The sequence below is a fragment of the Gavia stellata genome, chromosome 2, assembly GCF_030936135.1.
Source record: "Gavia stellata isolate bGavSte3 chromosome 2, bGavSte3.hap2, whole genome shotgun sequence".
Lineage (NCBI taxonomy): Eukaryota > Metazoa > Chordata > Aves > Gaviiformes > Gaviidae > Gavia > Gavia stellata.
In genome coordinates, this window is record NC_082595.1 from 23742529 (window position 1) to 23762924 (window position 20396).

Below are 20396 nucleotides of genomic sequence, written 5' to 3' on the forward strand. Positions count from 1 at the left end.
ATAAATTAGCAATTCTTATTCACCACATTTCAAATACACATTTAGACTGTGACCACCTAACAGTAAAATACAATTAGAAAAGACAAAATGCAGTAAAAATGCTTTCTGTAGAATTATTACAAAGATCCAGTCTACATTTGTAGCAGACCCAGCAAAACAGTTCCAAAGTTCCACACATCTGCTCACTGAGATTGAAGTATCACCCAAGAGCATCGCTTAAACAATCAATATATATAAAAAAGATAACTATAAATTCTTGCACACAAATTACCACTTTTTCCTTGTCATTTAAGGATGACACTGATTTTATTTTCCTCGTATAAAAGGAGACATTTTACTTTGTGCTGATTTAACAAATAATATATTCATAACAATAAAGCAGCTAAAAAGCTGTTTTAATATCTAAAAGAATCTTTATCATCTGCATATATGATATATATTGTAAACAATCACTCCAAAAAATAATTTTGTTAAAGTGATTATATTGCACTCAGAATTCTGGGATTCTCATTCTCCCTCCTCATTTTCAATCAAAGATCAGCTTCATTCTTTAATAAAATGGAGCTTTAATTTTCTACTAAAAACAAGTAGGCATGCAATCAATATAATACAATGTATTTAAAATGTCAGAAAAAGGGCAAGTGTTTGGTTATGAAACTGGAGTAAGGAACAATTTTCAAATAGGCCACACAAGAGTAGTGTATTGTAAACATTCTGCTGGCTCTAAGGTGTTGCAGATGCTGTAGAGAGTGCAGTCTAGTTCAGCACCCAAGAGGTACAGAGAATCTGTTCGGGTGTTCTGTACTTCAGTGAATTTCCATGCAGCAATGGCACATGTAATAGACTACACATAAAGACAGAGTAATGAAACAAGGGTGATTACTGAGCTAATGCTGACCTCACAGAAACGTAGCCCATCGTTACAAGTTCACTGTAATCTTTAAATGCAAGTTCTCCATGTCATGACATTTTCTAACACAGCAATGAAACCGTTACTCTTGCTGCAAATGAAGTACAGAACTAGATTCCCTACTTGTAGCTTACATGGACTGTATACCAGTGGCAGTCTGGACACTACCCTCAGCCTAAAACATCCCAGCAAGATACCATCATGCAGAATGTCACCTTGCTTCGTTTGCAAAAGTGATGCCCTCCTCCACACATCAGAGCAAGAAACACAGGTAGTGGAGAGAAAAAAAGAGGAAAGCAGTGTCCTTATGCAGAAAACGAAATCCTCAGCCAGTGTGAAGAGGCCGCAAATCTTGAAAATTCAAATAAAGGCTGTTTTTTTTTCTCAACTCAGTTCTACAAGAGAAAGATTTCTCTATCGTACCCATTATCTGCAGGTAACATTAATATCTTCGGAGTCCCTGAGATACTATAGCTCCATACAACCACCTTGGAGAAATGGAGAGGCTTACTTAGTATACAGATTAACAAGGTGGAAGCCAATATATAGCACCCTGAGTTGCAAGTGAAACAATAGGAATGGGCAACCCATTCCTCAACAGCCAAGAGATGCAGAAGAAAGTGCAGAGGAGGTATTGGCTATGGAATTAAGAGATACATACTGCACAGGAGAACAGAAAAATATTGAAGTATTTCTAAAAGGCCTTTCCCTGTTATCAGAGCAATGAAGAAGACGACAGCAATCAGAGGGAAGAGCTGTCTGAGAAAGGCTCTAAAGAAATACAGCCTTCTAGATGTACAGTAGAACGATAATGCAAAAGCAGAGACAAGTTAGGCAGTCTTGTTTCAAGTGTGCCCTAGAGGTTAAGCACTCTAGCAATGACTTTAAGAACTGTCAGTGATCACTGACCTGTACTCTGGATATAAACCAGGTATATAGATATTTTTTCCTCTGAAACTATAGAAAAAATACAAAGAGGAAAAATACAAAGTCACAATCGAATCAGAACACTTTCCATAGTCAAAAATGAAATACTGGCTTCAGAAACAATATAGCCATCTGCTCTGTGTCTTAAATAGGGTTAATCATAAAAAAGAGGTGCTTGTAAAATCTTAAGTTTGAGATATTTTATTTCCCAGTATAATGCTAAATAATTTTGCAGTTAAACCAAAAAGGAAGAAATACCAGAGATGAATATGGAATACTTACAACTAGAAAATGGTTGCTGAACCATCTGAATTTCTATAAAAGCATGAATAAAAATGTAAAAACACAAAATTAGTTAGAATCTGAAATGCCAGATTGTCTTCACAATGGCCACAATATGAATATTGATAGATTTTTGCAACCAAAAACTAATTGTGACTTTGCCAAAAGATGGTTTAATACCGCAATCAAAACATCTCTAAAAACTGGGACTTGTATTTCTGCAATTTCTTATTCTCTCAGCTACTCAGCATTCAGTAAGCAATTCTTATTAGGAAAAAAAAATGCTACCTGGTCACAATTTTACTCTCTTATGGAGTTGTGCTATATCTCAATACATTCTTGGGAAAATAAAGAAAAGTGAATAAAAAGCTGAATAGAAATAGACACTCTATAAAAAACTACCTGTAAAGTATTGTAAGTCTTGAAAATATTTGTGGCAATACACAGGCTACTGCTGATGCAAATAAAAAAATTGCAATTTAATCATTTCACGAAGATGAACAATGCACTTGTTCCCAGCCATTTAGAATGATCTGACATTCCAAACGTTTATAAAAATTGGGTAATAAAAGAATTAAGTCAATACCCTTAAGTACAATAAATAATGGTGTTTATTATGTTCGGGGTTGCCCACGAGTGTTTGTTCCATATCTGCTTGGGACATTTGTAAAACCAGTTCTGAATCCTTGAGCTGCTCCCATTCCCGGTATTCCAAATCCTTGATTGAGTACACTGCTGTAGGGTGCAGATCCATGGTTAAAGCCCAATCCATAGGGCCTTGTCTGAGTGTTTAAAAGGATGACTGGACTCACATTTTTGCCTGGTGTATTAAAGGAAAATTCTGGCGGTGGGCTGCTGGGCTTAGCTGGAGTGGATGTAACAGGGTTCAAATTATCAGCAGCTTTCAAAGATGGCATTGGAATAATATGATGATCCGAAAGGTTCAGAATATTGTTTGCAATAGGCACAGATGATAAGGTAGGTCTGATCCAGTCATCTTTGAAAATCTGAACAGTCAAGGTAGAGACCAATGTGTATAATCTGTTAGTGACATGGGCAAGTACCATTTGTTCATTTGCATCTCTCCGAATTCGGACATGTACTGATCCAGCCTAGAAAGTGATAAAAATAAGTTGGCTGTTAACTGTTACTTCAATAAAGATTCTCCATATGCATTCAAGAAGAGGTAATTTATCCTGCAGAGAATTATGCAAAGACTTTTCACAGTGGAGACTACGGATTAAATTGAGAAACTTATTAATAATATTAATAATTCCATAATTAGGATACATTTTGATCTTCCCTAATGTGTTGATCTCTTACAAACACATCAAGATCATAATTCAGGAAAAGTGAGTCTTAAAACCAAACTATAAAAATACAACATGTGATGGCAGGAAAGCCAAGGCAACAGCCAGGGGAAAAAAAGTGGCCCAAAAGAAGAACAAAGTGCAGAAAAACTCCATATTCCAAATTTAGGAAAAAGTGTCATCACTGTGCTCTTGGAGCAGACAAGAAGACAACACATATGGTAGACACGCTCAAATCGGTACATTAGCAAGAACAGAGGCAATGCACCTTGCGGAACTCCGAATAAGGGTTTCTCCCAGATGTGCATGTAACTGCAAGCTGCCCCTGCCTACCTCTCAGTAATACTATATTATTTACCTTGAACTACTGCTGCAGAAGAGAACAAGACACAAAACAGAACCCCTCACATGCTTTTTAAGTTCATATTTAATAAAGAACGTGGTTCACAGTTTGTCCTATATAAGCCATTTCTACATCAGATGGTGCAGCTGAAAACATATACAGTCTCAGGAAGTTTCTACTACAATCTGGAAGATGCCAATGGGTAAACGTGGAAACAAAGGTTTTGTAAATATCTGTGATCAATCCAACAATGCTGGGACCCAGTATTTTGGGTGGCAGAATAGTAAACTGAAAGTTATTTTCACATCAGCAAGTCACAGCTGCTGCCTTTTTTTTAAGAAGGGTAGCATACTGGAAGAATTCAGAAGTAGAGAAAAATTTTAAGAGTCTTAATTTATCAGCTGTCACAACACACCTGCATTAATTTAGGAATAAGAGTTCTGCATGATCATCCTGTATCACAAAAAACCCCTTCATTTCTTTCAGCTTACAGAATATGAGTACACAACTGTAGTTTTTTCCACCCCCCTCCCCCAGAAATGCTGAAAACATACAATTCTACTGTAGACCTTTGGTACCTGAAGGTTTACAGTTTTCTTTTTCTCCCCTCTGAGACAATTTACAATAACATACCATTTGAAAAACGTCTTTACTATTGTTTGGGGTTTTCTTCACTGCCAAAATACAAAAGAAATTCTACAGTTGCAAAATGCATACTTTAATCCAGAGCTGCAATATACATAAATAATATTAACCAATAAAAAAGCTTTAAAAAATATAAAGGACAGGGGAAGAGAAGTTTTGCAATGAATCACAAGGACTGAGTACTGACTCCATCAAATTTTTCTGTATTTAAGATTTCAGAAGAAAGATCTTACTTTATTTAAATAAAAAATTTAAAGTAGTAACTGACAACTCTGTTGTCTTTTTAGCCTTTAAAAAAAAGACATAACTTACCAAAGTGCCAAAACCTAATGTCCAGAAATGCTCATTTCGAACTTCCAAGACACCATCCAACGTTGAAACCTAATTTTACACAAACATCCAGAAATATGAAAATAAATTAGAAATAATGTTTCAAATCCTTTTAGAAATGTACTTTTACATATAGCTGAATAATACAGCATTTTCAGTAGCGAAATAAAAGCTTCCATACTACAGAATGGACGATGTTGGTTAATGATGCCACTAATGCTTATCTACTGTACTTTTACTACCCTTAAACATCCAAATCCGTCAAAAAACTGGAGTTAAATAACTCATTTCAAGTAACTCTTGCTGCCAAATTGCAGTATTTTCTCAACTTGATACGCTGTAAGTCAACAGCCGCCTGTACCCCTTCCCATTCCCCCCCCCCCCCCCCCCACATTTGTAAACCTCTTCAACGGTAGCTCGAATTTAGTTAATAAAAACAACAGCCTGCACTACTTGAACAGATTTGTTCCAGATACCTGAATGACACTATTCATCTTAGATCACAAGATCCTTATTTCCTACATGCAGCTAAAAAATAATATTAAAAAATTAATTCTTTAGCAGTTGTCTTGGAGTACTCACAAAACCTCTTCATGTTTCTGAATGCTTATTTAATGTTAGCTGTGCACACTGTGTCATGTATTATGCACTGGCTTACCTCTCTGAGAAGTTTATCTAACTGGCCAATCACATGAGGTGGGGTTGTCTTTAAGAAGAAAAAAGAAAAAAGAAGAAGGAAAAAGTTACAATAAAAATTAACTGGCCCTGTTTAAGCAAAGAGCCTTTAAGTCTGGTCTAAATACACAAGAGACCAATGGCATTACACAATAAATTCTTACGACTTCATGATGCATATTTCTACTGCCCTTAAAATTCTTCTAGCACATCACAAATTCTGCTTGGAACATTTCCTATTCAAATGCTTAAAACAGATTTTCTGTTTTAGTGTTGTTTTTTTGTTTGTGTTTTTTTTTTTTAAAAATATGGACATTTAACAACACCGAAACCACAAAAAAACCCTTGTTTTGTGACATTGCCTTACCTGGAGTAGTACTTTCCCACTGTAGACACTCATGGGATACATGGTACCGAATGTCATCAAAGCAATTGCTATAGCAGAGGCTGTGTCTACAGCGAAATAATTGCTAGAAAAAAAGAGCAATTTTGAAGAAAAACAGATATCTATATTTTTGAAAGGCATAGGAATTTTCTTTTTATTCTTTTTCATTTTTTTAAATTATATACACTTACAGAATATTACACATACTAATCTCATCTGAACTATATATCTTTGAAAAAAGACAAATATATTCATGGAGCTGCAATCCCATTCATACAAAATACAGCTTTGATGAGATCATTCCTTTCATGTAAAAAATGCAATTTCCCATAGACTGGATACAAAGAGAGTTACTTTTTTTAAACAACAACTGTACGTACTTGATTTCAATGAGCATGTAGGTAATGCAAAGAGCTAGAGCTCCAGCAATATCAATCAAGACAAAAGGGTTCATTCGTGGCAGAAAGATGCTACTCAATCCTGGGATGATTCCACAAATACTGTAACAAAACAGAAAAAGCAGTTGTCAGCTAGCTGTTCATCATTACTTCAAAACGCAGAAGAATTACACCCGCTATTTCAGCATTTGACTTCAAATACACATTGCAGTCACAACAAATGATGTCTCTGAGGACTGAAAAATGCCCGTCTATTTCTGTTCAAATTTCCATAATAGTCTGATGTCAACAAAAATTAATCAAGTTTAGATCCATGTCACATTATCTCTCATATCTGAAACTAATACTTCTTGCATCTTAAATTTGCTTTAAGTCTATCTTCCTATCTACAAAACATTATACTACACTAATCTTTATACAGTTTTTCTACATGTTAAAATACATATCTTGTGCTACTTTCTATTTGCTGTTAACATAGCTAGCTGTGTCTGTTGTACACAACACAAGTACTTTACAGGGTCAGATATTGCTATTACATATATGTAAGCCTTGGGAAGGTTTGCATATCTCTGGTCTTCAATCCATCTGCCACCTTGCTGTGCAAAAGTGTTCTAAAGCCAAAGCTAACTAATTCATGGAGTCTGAAAAGAGGGAGGAGCCCAGCTAGCTGAATAAGAGGAGACCAGAAAACCCATGAGGGAACACTGGGAAAAGTTATCTCCTATCAATGGGAGCCTGAAGAGAGAAAAAGGTTTCTGTACTTCCCAGTGAATGTAAGTGCATGTCAGGTACTGGAAAAGACAACATAAAATGTTTTGTTGCTCTATGTAGAACCAACCTACGATTAGACATCGTGTGCTGGTCCACTCCATAAAAATTTTAATCAACATAATTATATACAGGTGCAAATATTTCATAATCAGCACTGCTTCACAAAACACATCTGAAATAGCTGTATACATACTAACCAAATTTAATAACTTTAAAAACCTGTAGACAATTATGCCAACAATTTTATCTCAAAACCCAGTAGTAATTCTAGACTCTTGATGTGGGAGCCCTTCAAGTTATGCGCCTGTGTCCTTCCCTATGTTACCACATCATGTTCTTAATTACACTGAAACTCTAGGTACTTGGGCAACCCTATTGTTAGTCTTCCAAAACTGTTTTGCTGAATTTGGGTCTGATGATATAATATCTTATACCCATACAAAATAAATTCTTCTGTTTAACAAGCCAGCATTCTCTGCTTTCCTCAACTGTACACAAAAAAAATCACAACATGCAGAAACAGATGGGCTTTGCAGCATACTTAACATGTCATACAACATGGTTTAACATTCTTATTTTGATGGTGACAGCATAAGTACTTGGAAGAACACATATGGCTCAAAATAAACATTTCTGACATCTGACAAAATTATTTGCAAACAATGTTATCTTGCATTCAGATATCCAATGCAAGCAATAGAGTTAGCAGACAAGATGAATGAGCAACACTGCTTCAGCCCCTGGAAGACACAGACTTTCCAGTTTCCTGCTGGACAAATGAGGAGTTTCCATAGCTATGTTTCAGTGAGTAACCTGTTTCATCTATCACATTTAAACTGCAACCATCGTAGTCACTTGCCCACCCCATAGAGTAAATAAACACGAATTACTACAAAATATATCGCTCAGGTAACGATTGTTGAGAAATGTAGTTCAAGTCTCTAGAGGACAAAGCTAGTTTACCTCACCTCATCCAAGGAGAATTACATACAAGGTACTGAACACATTCAAAGGGAAAGTTAAGCAGAAAGATGTATTTCTATTAGATTGATGCATCTGGGAAATATGAGAACAATGTTTGCTCTAGAGTTCATACACTACACCTACAGTAGGTAAAGCTATTTTAAAAGCTCTAATACACAACAGTTTATGCTTCCATATCCATCCAAATTGTTATTATACACAAAAAACCAACACTGCCTTCCAGAAGCTAACAATTTTGAAAAACATTATAAAAAACTTTACCTTCTACTAAGATCTGCAACATGCTCCTGAAGCCAACTTGTGCTGGCAGCTGCAAAAGAAAGAAGGTAATAAAATTACTATGAGTGAAGGTATCCATTTTAAAGTACACTTAAAGTTTTATTTTAAGGGAAGAACGCAATACACTGTGAGTGAACGAATGTATCTCAACAGATTCACTGTCACTTGGAAAAAAAACGAAGTCTGACTTTTCCAGGCAGTAAGTAAAATGCCCGTGTCTCATAATAATCTGAACTGATTAAATAGAAATATAATTGCAGATTATAACCATCATAATTTTATTTGATATAATACAAAGTATAATATATAATTATAACTAGAAACATTTTACAGTTAGTGGGAATGATTGCAAGTCTACTTCACAGTGAAAAAGTCCCAGGTAAAAAAGCTATTAAGAAGAATTATGACATTAATTTATTTTTAATCCATTAATATATCCATAAAATGTCTTCAAAGTTCTGATACCTGTCAGACGATCTTCACTGGTCGAATCCAAAAAATTGAAAATAAAGGGTACTTGAGCATTAAAATGATGCTCAGTTTATCATATTAATGACTGTATACTACTCAGAGAGCCCTATAAGCAAACTAGAATTGAAATTCAGATGGCAATTTTAAACTGCATGGAATTATATTAATGGAGGTCATAGTAATATATACCCGCTAGTTAATAAAGTTACCAGACAAGTTATACCTTGATAAAAATAGGAACATTAAAATATTTTCCCAATTCTTGTTATAGCTTAATTTATCACATACCTTCAGACACATAAGCAAAAGGCTTATTCCTAATGGAAAGCATTGTAAATAAGTTGAAAAAGAGAGCCACGAAAGTACCAACCAGCAGTCGCCCCCTAGGGAGGGGAAAAAAAAAGTATTTTTCATTTCACATCATCACAAAACATGAAATCAAGCTGCGATTACTAGTAACAGTATCAAAATACCTTGCTTGGTATCTTTCACTGAGACTGAAAACAAGAATAAGATAAACTAGTGTAATGCTTAATAACTGGCAGTGTATTATCATTTTAAGGGTCATATGAGATCACTGAACTTCGTACGTTAGTGTTATAACATTAGTCTGTACATAATGTTCATTATGTTGAGTAACAGTTCTTAACTAATTGCATATGTGCACACACATATACGTTTGTCCTTTGAGAATATAAACACATTGTCCCCTCAGCAGCAGAGCTAAAAAAGCTTAGTTTCCTGTGGAATTATGCCCTATGCCCCTACCCTTTCCTAGGAGAACTAAAACTTCACCATACATCCCACGTCCCAGTCTTTTGCCCCATAACACCTTTTCGTTTCCCCATGTTCTTTACAGTCTTCATCATTTTGCAACACCTCTAGTTCCCTAATGATCACAGCATCCTTCCCCCCCACATACCGCACCCCCAAGAGGCCTCCATGACAAATGAGAGTAGCTAAACTAGCAAAACCAGCAATATATAGTAAAATCATTAAGAGAGCATGTGCATTACATTTCAATTGTACCTTGAAAAAAACTGTTTGCAATATAGCTTACATGTAGTTTGAAACAAATGCCAAGGTACCAAAACCAATTTGGTGTTGAATGTACTTGCGTAATTAATACATGCTAGATTAAGAATTAGAAACACAAAGGGACACTGAAAAAACCTATAATTTTACATGTCAAAATAATTTCTTACGTGTGTATCTCAGGTTGTTCCAGAAACCGCTCTGCACTACAAGAATAATTGAAAATTTAAGTTATATTCATACAATAAATCCTTGACGCCTGAAGCATATTTTTTCTGAAGTTCTGAAGAATTAGCTGCCATTCATAAACAAAAACTGACAAATACAGTACTGAAAAAAAATGAATTGCTTAAAGAAGCGCAGCGATTTTTACAAGCGATGAAAGCATTTAACACTGAGAAGCAGCAGGGTGTAATTTCAGTTTTCCAACTATTTCCAAACTGTGACACATAGGTGCTAAGTACCATGAATGCTGCCTACGCAATAAAAAGATGGTTGTAAATGAACACGCCAAAAAATACTGCTACTGCCACCACCAGTGTTGGTAACCACAATAAACTAAGTCTGAAATCCCTGACTTAACAGCCTCTTACTAAGCAAAGCCAAATAAAGTAGATGTTGGATACTGTGGTGGAGATACAAATCTTTTTTTACCCACACATAAAATAAGAAATGAGCTTCAGCTGTAACAGAAAAACCTATGCTAAGTTTTGGGGATTTCATAAAATTGATGTTTGAAAACTTGGAGGATTTGACAGTGCATCATTTTTAGAATTCATTCCAGTATATTGTCAGTACAACAGATCAACCTATAGTATAAAATTGATAAATTGTTAACATAGCCCTTTATAGAGAAAATAGAGCCCTTGAATTGAAAAATGGAAGGTATGCTGCCCCAGTTTTAAATTCCAGATGTTAACAAAAGCCTCTTAATTTTTAAAGACTAAATTAATTTTTTTAGGCTAACCTCCTGAAATACAAATGCTTCCAAGCGTAGATGGTATGTCAAATCAATACTTCAGAAAATTTTGAGGGACTGATAAAATTGATAGTTTAAACATTCAGATCCTTAATATATTATGAAGTTGCTTTACTTCATGAAGTAACTGAAGTAAAAAAAAAAGTTTTATTTATTAATGAACTTAAAAAGTCAAGATGCATAGGGAAATGCATTAAATGAAATACCTAACTTTTTGGAAAATATGATTCTTAAGAATACTGAGTCTTTTCCTTGAAAGCTGTTTAATTACATTTATCAATTCCTGTCATTTCATCTAAAGCCTACATGTAGTGTAATCAATATAAGTGAGCTGTAAACTTTAGCAATATTTTAAAAAAAAAAAAAGTCAGAATTTTTTTCTACAGTAGCTCCCTACAGATAGCATTTGTAGAATGCATATGCTTTTGCTGAATCTGGAATATCTTTGTATGTAACAAAAAATGGAAGAAAATGGTACATATCCCTACCTTTCTTTTAGTATAAAAAGTGCGCCAAGCTGTGCCAGAACTGTAGATGCAAATACGGCTAGAACTTCAAACCTTTCAAACCTGAAATTTGAGAATTAAATTTAGAAACACCTAGCACTGAACAATGCATCAAATGTATTCTGGTCTGTGCAAGAACCAGCAGGATAAACCTACTATTTCCAATTCTTTCAAGAGCAGACAGATGGGAAGAAACTGGAAGTTTTATGAAAGAGGCATTATTTTCAATTTCTTTTAAGCCAACACTCCATTTACCACAAACCAGCTTAAAATTAAGCACTTCTTAATTCTTTTTCCTATCCCTCCCCTTTCCTCTCCTCCCCTATTCTGTAACTGTTCTTTACAGCATCAGTCTTGGGTCTCCTTATTTTTAGGCTCTTTTACACACAGATTGTTAGTCATGGCTGTTAGGGGATACAGGCAATGATAGTCAGCAACGTATCAAATGTTGTATTATCAAACACTAGATCTTGTTATTAGTACTTACCCAAATGAATAGACTGGGCTGGGTTTCTTCATCATTACCCAGTAGCTTATTAGACATGTTACCAAACTGAAAAAAGGAAGAGAATTAGACTATGATAAATAACTGCAGCCTTTACAAACTGGATAATCTACAAATACACACTTGAGCCATCAGAACTGAACAAATGAATATAACCATGTCTTACCATGAAAACTCAACACCTCCATCACTGTCACAATGAGGGTTCCAGTGAATCCAGAAAAGGTTGTGTTTGGGAATAAAACTGAGATTGCACAATGATGTCTCAGCTGTTCCCATAAAAAGGGCAGCAAATAATTTTAGCAGAATGGTAGTCAACCTAATTCCTTACACCAGGAGACAGCCTAATGCTGTACTTATGGCATGCTGTGCTTACAAAGGCTACCACCAACCTTCTTCAATATAGAGCATCACTCAGCCTAAATCAAGTTTACCATAACTCCAAATGCAATGCATTTTTACACTGAGGTCCTGACACAAAACAGAATAACCAGCGTTTAATCTGCATGCACTCCATAAATTTTTCTGAAAGGGACCTGGAGCATGTGAGACCAGGTACCCCAGAATCTGACCAACAGGCAAAGGTGGTTTGAGAAAACCCTTTTAATACTGTCTGGTATCACACACAGTAATGTCCCACATAGTAACGAAAAGTACAAAGCAAAAGCCTATGAAAATATCAAACTAGACACCCAGTAAATGCTCTTCTTGCATGTGCTTTATGAACTTGCGTAGAAATACTGTAACCTGAGAAATGCCATTTAAATGAGAAGGAACATGATAAGCAAGACAACAGGACTGTCACATTGGTGTCACTTCCTTTGTATCCCAGTGAAAAAGTGAAGAAAGCTCTCCATTAAACTCTTCTTTTAGCGGTATACCATGAATTAGATTTAGCACACTAGAATAAGTCTCAGGCTATGCCAAGTATTGCCTTTCTTTTCCACAGTGTAATTTGTCTACATATATGGCCAAAACAGATTTAATTTTTTTGGCTTCATTCATCTACACAAGCTCTAATCTAACTGGCCATTCACTGACAGCCACAGGTCTCTCTCGCTATTTTCTTTCCAAGTTTTTCCTCTGGTATTGAACATCTGAAATTCCAATTATTTTATCCCCATGGTACTAGCCTCAATTTTTCTAGGATGAGTCTCATTTCCTCTGCCTATTTTTCCCTCTATTGACCCCTTTGGACAATTTTTTTTATTGGAACCCACCCAGATTCAGTGCCATCTGCACCTTTATGCAGCCCTTTCTTAATTAATGACAATGTTACATTAGACTGGATAAAGAACTCATCTCCACAGCTGCTGAACAATAACTTCCTCACAACCTGATCCACAGCTGTGTGGAGTAAAAGCAAAAGCAGAGGAAGTAATACTGCTCATATACAAAATAGTCAATTCATATACTCAGTAAGACTATTATAAATGACCAGGAAGATGACAAAAACAAAAGAACCAGAAATTGATTTTTGCAGCAGGATTACTGAGCATTGTTCTCTCTTACAGCAAATCAAAACTCTTGAAAGAGATCACTGCAAGTTAGAATAATCTTCTAGTCCGTTCCCTAATTAACCTGACATGCCAGTGCCAGGAATATTCCATCTTCTCCTAAAACTAAAAAAAAAAAAAAAAAAAAAAAATTCTATACAAATACGAAATACACTGTCAAAACTTTCTCCAAAGTGAAAAAGGCATTTTGAGTCAAGATAACAAAACTCAGCAGATACAAAATTCTAAGGGAAATATGAGATTCATTGAAGTTATATCACAATTCTAATGCAGTCACAGATCAAGTTAAGTATTTTTTGTGCCTATATCAACCATTCATTTTCCTTTCTGCATGTTTGCTGCTGTTATTTATAAATGTTTTACTATCAGTCAGATAAGCTATAGTATCTAGTGGGCAAAACTGACTGCAGATAGCTGATCCATACTTTTTATAAGCTAGTAAGCTAGCAAGGAAGATAATGAAGGTTAATAATTAAAAAAAATACATGCATTTTATGCAGTTTATTTCCCAACCACTGCTACCATTCTGCATCTCAGGTAAGAATTTAATATATTTCATGTCTGTATTATCAATATTATCAAAAGTGTTCAGAACTTTAATACTTAAAGTAGTTTTAATATCATTTTGTTAGAAAACAGGAAAAATACTAAAAATATCTAATGATCTTATTGGAAGAGTGCCTGGGATCTAGCTCTTGAAATATTTTGAAATATGATTACATACTCCTTGTTTCCTGATGCTAAAACTGAGGGATACTTCAGAACCAATGACTGTGGCATTAGGGAAATGTTCCGTGTGTACCACCAGATAACAGTTGGATGCTAGATTCTGGTTTTTGTTGTTACACATCTGGACAGAGAAATCCATGACTGAACTGATTTGTTACTAGTCATTCTCAATACAGCTATGGTGTTTCTCATCATCTATTTATTGTGATATACAATTTTATACTCATTTAAGCTATATTTAAACCAGTTAGTGTTTCTATACTGACTGATGACTCTAAATAACCTGTGTTTGTATCTGTAAATAAATTTTATATGTATAGAAATATACAAAGACAGGCACAAATAAACAGTAAGACTAAATGGGAAAAAACTCACCTGAAAAGGTCAAAGATTGTCAAATACGTGTAAGCAGTTAAAGCTGTAAAAGAAGCAAATAATAAAACTTAACATAATTTTTCAATGCAGAAATCACTTGTACTCTTCTAAGTCCCTCTTGTGCAGTTCTCTTCCATCTTCTATCTACATAAATTGTCTCTGCTGATAGAAAAAGTCTCTCTGTCTTTTGTATGTGTATATAACATGAATGTCCTAAACACACCAATATATTTAACTTCATAAACAGGTTGATTATGGCAATCCTAATTCTAATAAAGCACATGATAATGCCCAGATACAAAAGGTATTAAGCTTGTGACTAAGTTGTAACCAAGAATATAAATACGGAAAAGTCAGGACATCTTCTAGTAACACATCATCCGCCAAAGCAAGAGGTCTTTTACGTGCATTATTGCAGTGCAAAGTAGATTCAACAGAACTTTTTACTTGTTTTGCGTCTCCGACCCATTTTGAAAATGCAAGAAAACCTGTCACAAATTAAAAATGTAAGGTATTCTACTTTCAATACAGATGACAGGAAGCATCTTGAAGCCCCTATACAAAAGTAGAAGATATACAAAATATTGAAAAGGGGCATTCCTGGAATCAGAGAAGCCTTTTGCCACACTACAAACATCTTCATTCAACTGCAAGTGAGGGTCTCTATATGTCACTGGTACTATTTATATAAGGAACAGGTTTGAGGACTAGCTTAAAAGTCTACTTTTTTGCAATCTTAAAGATAAAGAGGGTACTGCAGGAAGAAAATGACCAGCAGGTCTGGAAAACCTTGCAAACTTTGAAGGACTTTCACCCATCCACACGTGCTTGTGGGAGATGGCTCTAAACTGACTGTGGCAAATCAAAAGGAAGCACTTTCCAAACCTGGCTGTTCAGCCACCTAACTCCATTACGTGCTAACTTAGATTTTATTTTTTTTTTAGTATATTGGAACTTCACAAGCTAAGAAACACATGGTACTTGGTTGTAGTTTCAATACAAAGGAGCCACCTACCTATACTGTTTGTAGAGCTGCACCACATTAGCAGGAAGCCAATACATATTAAATTTATAGCACCAAACAGCAAGATCTTCCAGGACTGTTGATGAGAATGAATACGTATTTTACATCTTCCAAAATTTACAAGACAAAAATACATCTACCTGGTTTTAAAAAACAATATTGCAGTGCTTCACCATGCAAGGAGCACTGGCTTCTCCTCCCTCACAAAAACTTACAACTCATTTCAGAACAAGCAGCCCATATTCTATTTTTAACTTTACAGATTGTCTCAAAACTTAATTATAAACAGCGTTTGTGCACCATGATTGAAATACTTTTTTGGTCTAAAAAAATCACCCCTGTATAATACAGCACACACCATCTGACTTTTGAAGACAGACTTATACAATTTTATATTAGTGGGTTCCTTTCTCTGTGCTGGAACTTAGATGAAGAACACTAATTGACAGGGACAATGCACAGGAAGGAATCCAGCTTCACAGCTGGATTTTTCTTTTTAAGCATAGCTAGAAAATTTCAAAGAAATATTCTCAAAATATTCTCAAGTTAATAATGTATTTTAACTTATCACAGCTAATGTCTTTTTTATTATTATTCATTTTTTAAAAGAAACACTTACCCTCCTATCTGCTGCAACCAGCCTAAATTCATGTGTTAACTTTCCAACCAATGATCTCTGTGATTTGCGGAACAGGTGTATTGTCCCCTTAAAAAAAATTAAAAGCTTAATTAAAATTTTACTTAAACCATAATTTAAATTAGCAAAAAGGAAATCTTCATTTATTAACTATTTTTATAATTATATCAAAGAATCAGAAATATTTTTTTGCTAACTATAGATAGCCCGTAAACATTAAATTCAGAAAAATTTTTTCATAACCATTTTACATGGTTATTATATTAGAAAAATAACTATTTACTTAGAATTAAGCTTCATTTAGATATAATCCAGAATTCAAGTTTACTGGAAAGCTTACCAAAACACCATTTAAAGAGTGGTTTTTAACTTTTATTTAAGTAAAACTACTACAGATGTTCTGAAAACACAAATATTTTTCTTTATCAAAGCACACTTCCCACCCAAAGCCAACTGGTTTATTACACAGGAAAATATTGTTTATACATCTATAAATGAGAACCCATCAGAGAAATAAAAACAGTGCTGGTATCATCTGTAACATGGTGGACACAAGGCCAGCAGCATGATGAGACATACAATCTCAGTCATGGCTTAACCTAAATGCGCACAGTAGATGTGGTTACTGTAGGTGCTCCCTCTCCTAACTCCTAGTTACATGCAGATAAGGGTTTTCCTGGGGTGGAGAGGACACATGTGCATGTAGGAGATGGGAGTGAGGGGGTGCTACGTGGCTCTCCTGAAAGTCTGACAGGAAGCAGACTACCAGAAAAATTCATCAACGATGCCACTTGCTCCCCTTCCTCAGAAGTCCCAAGCTTCTAGTTCATTGTCCTCCATTCTACTCTCGCCATAAAGAAGCTTTTCACGTGAAAAGCCCTTCTGATTTGCAGTAGAAATTTGTGGACTTGTAATGGATGGTCTACCATATGCATTAATTTTGGGCTGGAGGAAATAAGGTTTGATTGTAAGCTATCACATCTGTAACTGCCAGCAGAAGACAACAAAACATACTAACAGGCTGGTCACCGAAACAGACTCAATTAACTTACAGACACGTTTGTCAACACAGCTGTATTGCATATTACCTGTAGAAATACACATATGCCTTGGTGCAATTAATTACAAAAGCAGTGCTACAGATCCCAGGTTTAGCTCACCTGGGGCAAAAGGCTAGCACTTACTATTTTCTTTATTAGCAAATCATTACATGATGACTTTTTTTCTCAACAGAGATATACAGGATGCCAGAACACTTCAGAAAGCGTTTCTAACAGGCAGTGGACTGCCTGCTTACGAAGGCTGCTCTGCCGCCTTAGCAGCCATTGCTTTCCCATGCTATTAGCACTATGTCCATTGCCAAACTGCACTGTGCCACACCTCCCTGCTTACTGGAGGACACCATGCATTAAAGCTGTGTTTTCTGTACCACAGAGGAAAACCTCATGCAAACCCACGCTAGCCATAGCTCAGCCCTGGAAGCAAGCTCTAATTCAGCAGATGTTGCGCTTTGGCATTGAAGGTACCCCAGCTCCTAAACTTCTGGCAACGCAATGGAGAGAAACACTGCTGTGCTGAGCAGGAGAGCAGCTACCCCATACCTCAGCCACTGAAGGTCCCCATGTGGTGCCAGGGCACCTATACAAGAAGTATTTCGAGGAGTGTGAGCATCTGCTCCAACAATGTCAACGGGTGACAGCACCTGTTACTGATACTGATGTAAATTCATTTGCGCTCAGCATAGAAAGGGGAAGTTTAGACACCCAGCTGAACAACCATGCACAGTGGTCATCCCCAGAAGAATGACTTTTCTTCTTTGGGAAGCGAGCCGTACATACCAGGAGTACAGTCCTGTGCTTCCACTGACACGTAGGAGCAGGAGAGATACCGCCCGTTTGTCCTGATGCAAATTTCAGTTCCCTGACTGATTTGGCGTTGAATGAAAACTTTGAGGCTGAGACCGAGACCCAAACCACAGCCCAGCTACAAGGCTGAGCACCTATCACTCGCTCCAGACACACCTCCAGCGGAGCAGCCCTCCGCGACACCCAGCACCCACCCCACCCCACCCCCGGCAGCTCCGCACCTGCCCGCGGTACCCCCCGGCCGCTGCCCGGCGGCCAGGGGCTCCGCGCCCACCGCGGCCCTGGAGAGCCGCCGGTGACCGGGGAATCCTCGAACGGGGGGAGGGAGGAAGGAATACGAAGCGGAAGTACTACACGGAAAGCCACACCGCGCGCTCCTCCCGGGCCCCGGAGCCGTTAACGGCCGCGCCAGGCCCGGCCGCCCCGCGCGCCCCGCCGCAGGTGCCCCGGGGTGCCGCCGCCTTGGCGAAGGGGCACTTCCCCCAGCTCGCCGCCCCGCCGGCGGCCGGCTAGCGGCGGCGCTTGGCTAACGGCCCCGGGTTACACCGCCTGCGGCGGAACGCGGCAGAGGCCTGGCCGGGCGGGGCAGGCCCCCGCGCGCAGCCACGTCACCGCCGGCCCGGCGGGGCTCACGCCAGGAGCGGGGCGGGGGACGGCGGCGCGGCGCGCTGCAGGCCGGGCCGGCACCGGGCCCGGGGCGCTCTGCCCTGACCAGCCCCACCGCCGCAGCAGCAGGGCCCCCCGCCCGGGAGCGGCAGCCCGATCGCCTCCTCGCCCCGCTCCCACACACGACTTCCCTCCCGCCTCCTCCCCTCAGCGGGGGCCACTCACCATATTATCCCCCGCACCGGAAGAGACGGCGCCATGCGAAGCCGGAAGAGGCGGAGAAGGCTTCCGTCGCTACGGCAACGAACGGTCCCGTAAGGCCACGCGCGGGAGCGGATGTGACCGGTAACGGAAACGGCGCCCGCCCTGGGCCACCGGCGTGGAGGCGCCTTCACCCGGCAGAGGAGCTCGCCCCTCCTTCCCCGGGGGCAGCGCGCCGAAGCGCGGCCTCGGTTCGTTCTCAGCCAGCATCATCCCCTCAGCCAGCGCTGCGAGGCGAAGGCAGGCAGCGAGGTGGCGGCGGAGGCCCTGCCCACCTCAGCTACCTTAGCCCGACAGCCCTCCCTTGTGACACTTGGATTTTGTACGAGCCCCCCTGCCTTTCATCTGCCCGTTACCTCTGAGAATTCAAGGAAAGGACTCCGTCGTGGTCGTCATGGTACTCTACTGTGACAACTCCTCAAGGACGGTTTTGCTTCACCCCCTGCTAGTATTGTTAATCCTCCATATAGAAATACGCCTAAAATCATGTTAGCTTCACTATAGCCGGCCCTCTCTCTGCTGCTCTATTCTGCATTAATGGCAGTAAGCACACATCTTTCAGAGTAATTTTTTTCCCAGCAGAACCCCGAAAGGACGGTAGCTATCCAAACTACAGGAACGCTGTTGTGTGCTGAAGTTCTGAGAACCGTTCCCATTGCTCTGAATATGTTAAAACGTTAGAAGCATTACAGTTCAGAGGAGTGATCTACAGTCAGTCTAACCCTATCCCAAAGTCTGTTGTGCAAAGCAGACTGAGGTAGGAAAAACACAAAGCCGTATTTAAAATACTGCTGTGACTACTGCTACTGTGGCTTTGTAACATGGGGACATGAGGGCTGCAAGGTGACAACAATCCTCTTGTGTGGCCTGGCTAGCAGACCACTAAACTCTGCCCATAGTTTCTGTCAGAAGGAACATGGACGGTAAGATCACTTTACATGGAACCAGTGCTTATTAGGAATGAAATACAGAACTGAAGTCGTCGTGGAAGTTAGGATAGCTCTATTAAAGAAAGTTACGTTACAAAACACATGCATGGGATTTAATGTATAAAAAGATTTATTTTTGCAATAATTTTATTACTGCGTTTGGGAAATAAGTGGAAAAGAGGTAGGAATAAAAATTGAAGCTAGATATTAAGACAGATTATTGTGCCTAGGAAGATACTTGAAACAACTTTCTATAACACTGTCCTGTCTTTGGTCTTTTAATGGTCTATTCAGTTGTCCAGTGACCATAGTTAAAGTGATTAAACGTTATTTGCATCTAATCTGTCCTGTGAAACATACCAGAAGACTTACCTGACTGTGGTTGGGAGAGAGGCCTGTACCTCAATTGAAAGCATAAACAAGCCACGGACTTCAAAATTAATCTGCTTCCCAGCCACTCTGGATAAATTGTAGGTGTGTACTGTCTCCAGTTCCTGTGCATTTGCAGAGCATGCGATTTCATTATTGACAAAAAAAATCTGTTTTATTTTCCAGATTTTGAGTGTATCTGTTCATTATAGGACACAGTATGATTAATTAAGAACTAACAGACTGGACAGGTAATTGTATTCCATGAGACACCTATGTAATGTTTTAGACCTGATTCTAAGCTGTTGACTGTAATGAAGAAATTTTTTCCAGTGAACAGAAGTAGTTT

At 38.2% G+C, this 20396-nt stretch overlaps 1 protein-coding gene across 1 annotated transcript; it reads right to left on the bottom strand.

The window, feature by feature from the left end:
- Positions 1–2712: 2712 nt before the first annotated feature.
- Positions 2713–18738, bottom strand: SLC30A6 (solute carrier family 30 member 6). The gene is made up of 14 exons (XM_059832606.1): positions 18714–18738; positions 16000–16086; positions 15372–15456; positions 14357–14399; positions 11718–11783; positions 11213–11293; positions 9916–9951; positions 8999–9093; positions 8222–8270; positions 6188–6307; positions 5790–5892; positions 5406–5453; positions 4730–4798; positions 2713–3231 (listed from the first exon to the last, which is right to left on the bottom strand). Exons 1-14 carry the CDS (start codon positions 18714–18716, stop codon positions 2734–2736), a joined length of 1383 nt encoding a protein of 460 aa, XP_059688589.1. The 5' UTR covers positions 18717–18738; the 3' UTR covers positions 2713–2733.
- Between the last annotated feature and the right edge of the window lie 1658 nt (positions 18739–20396).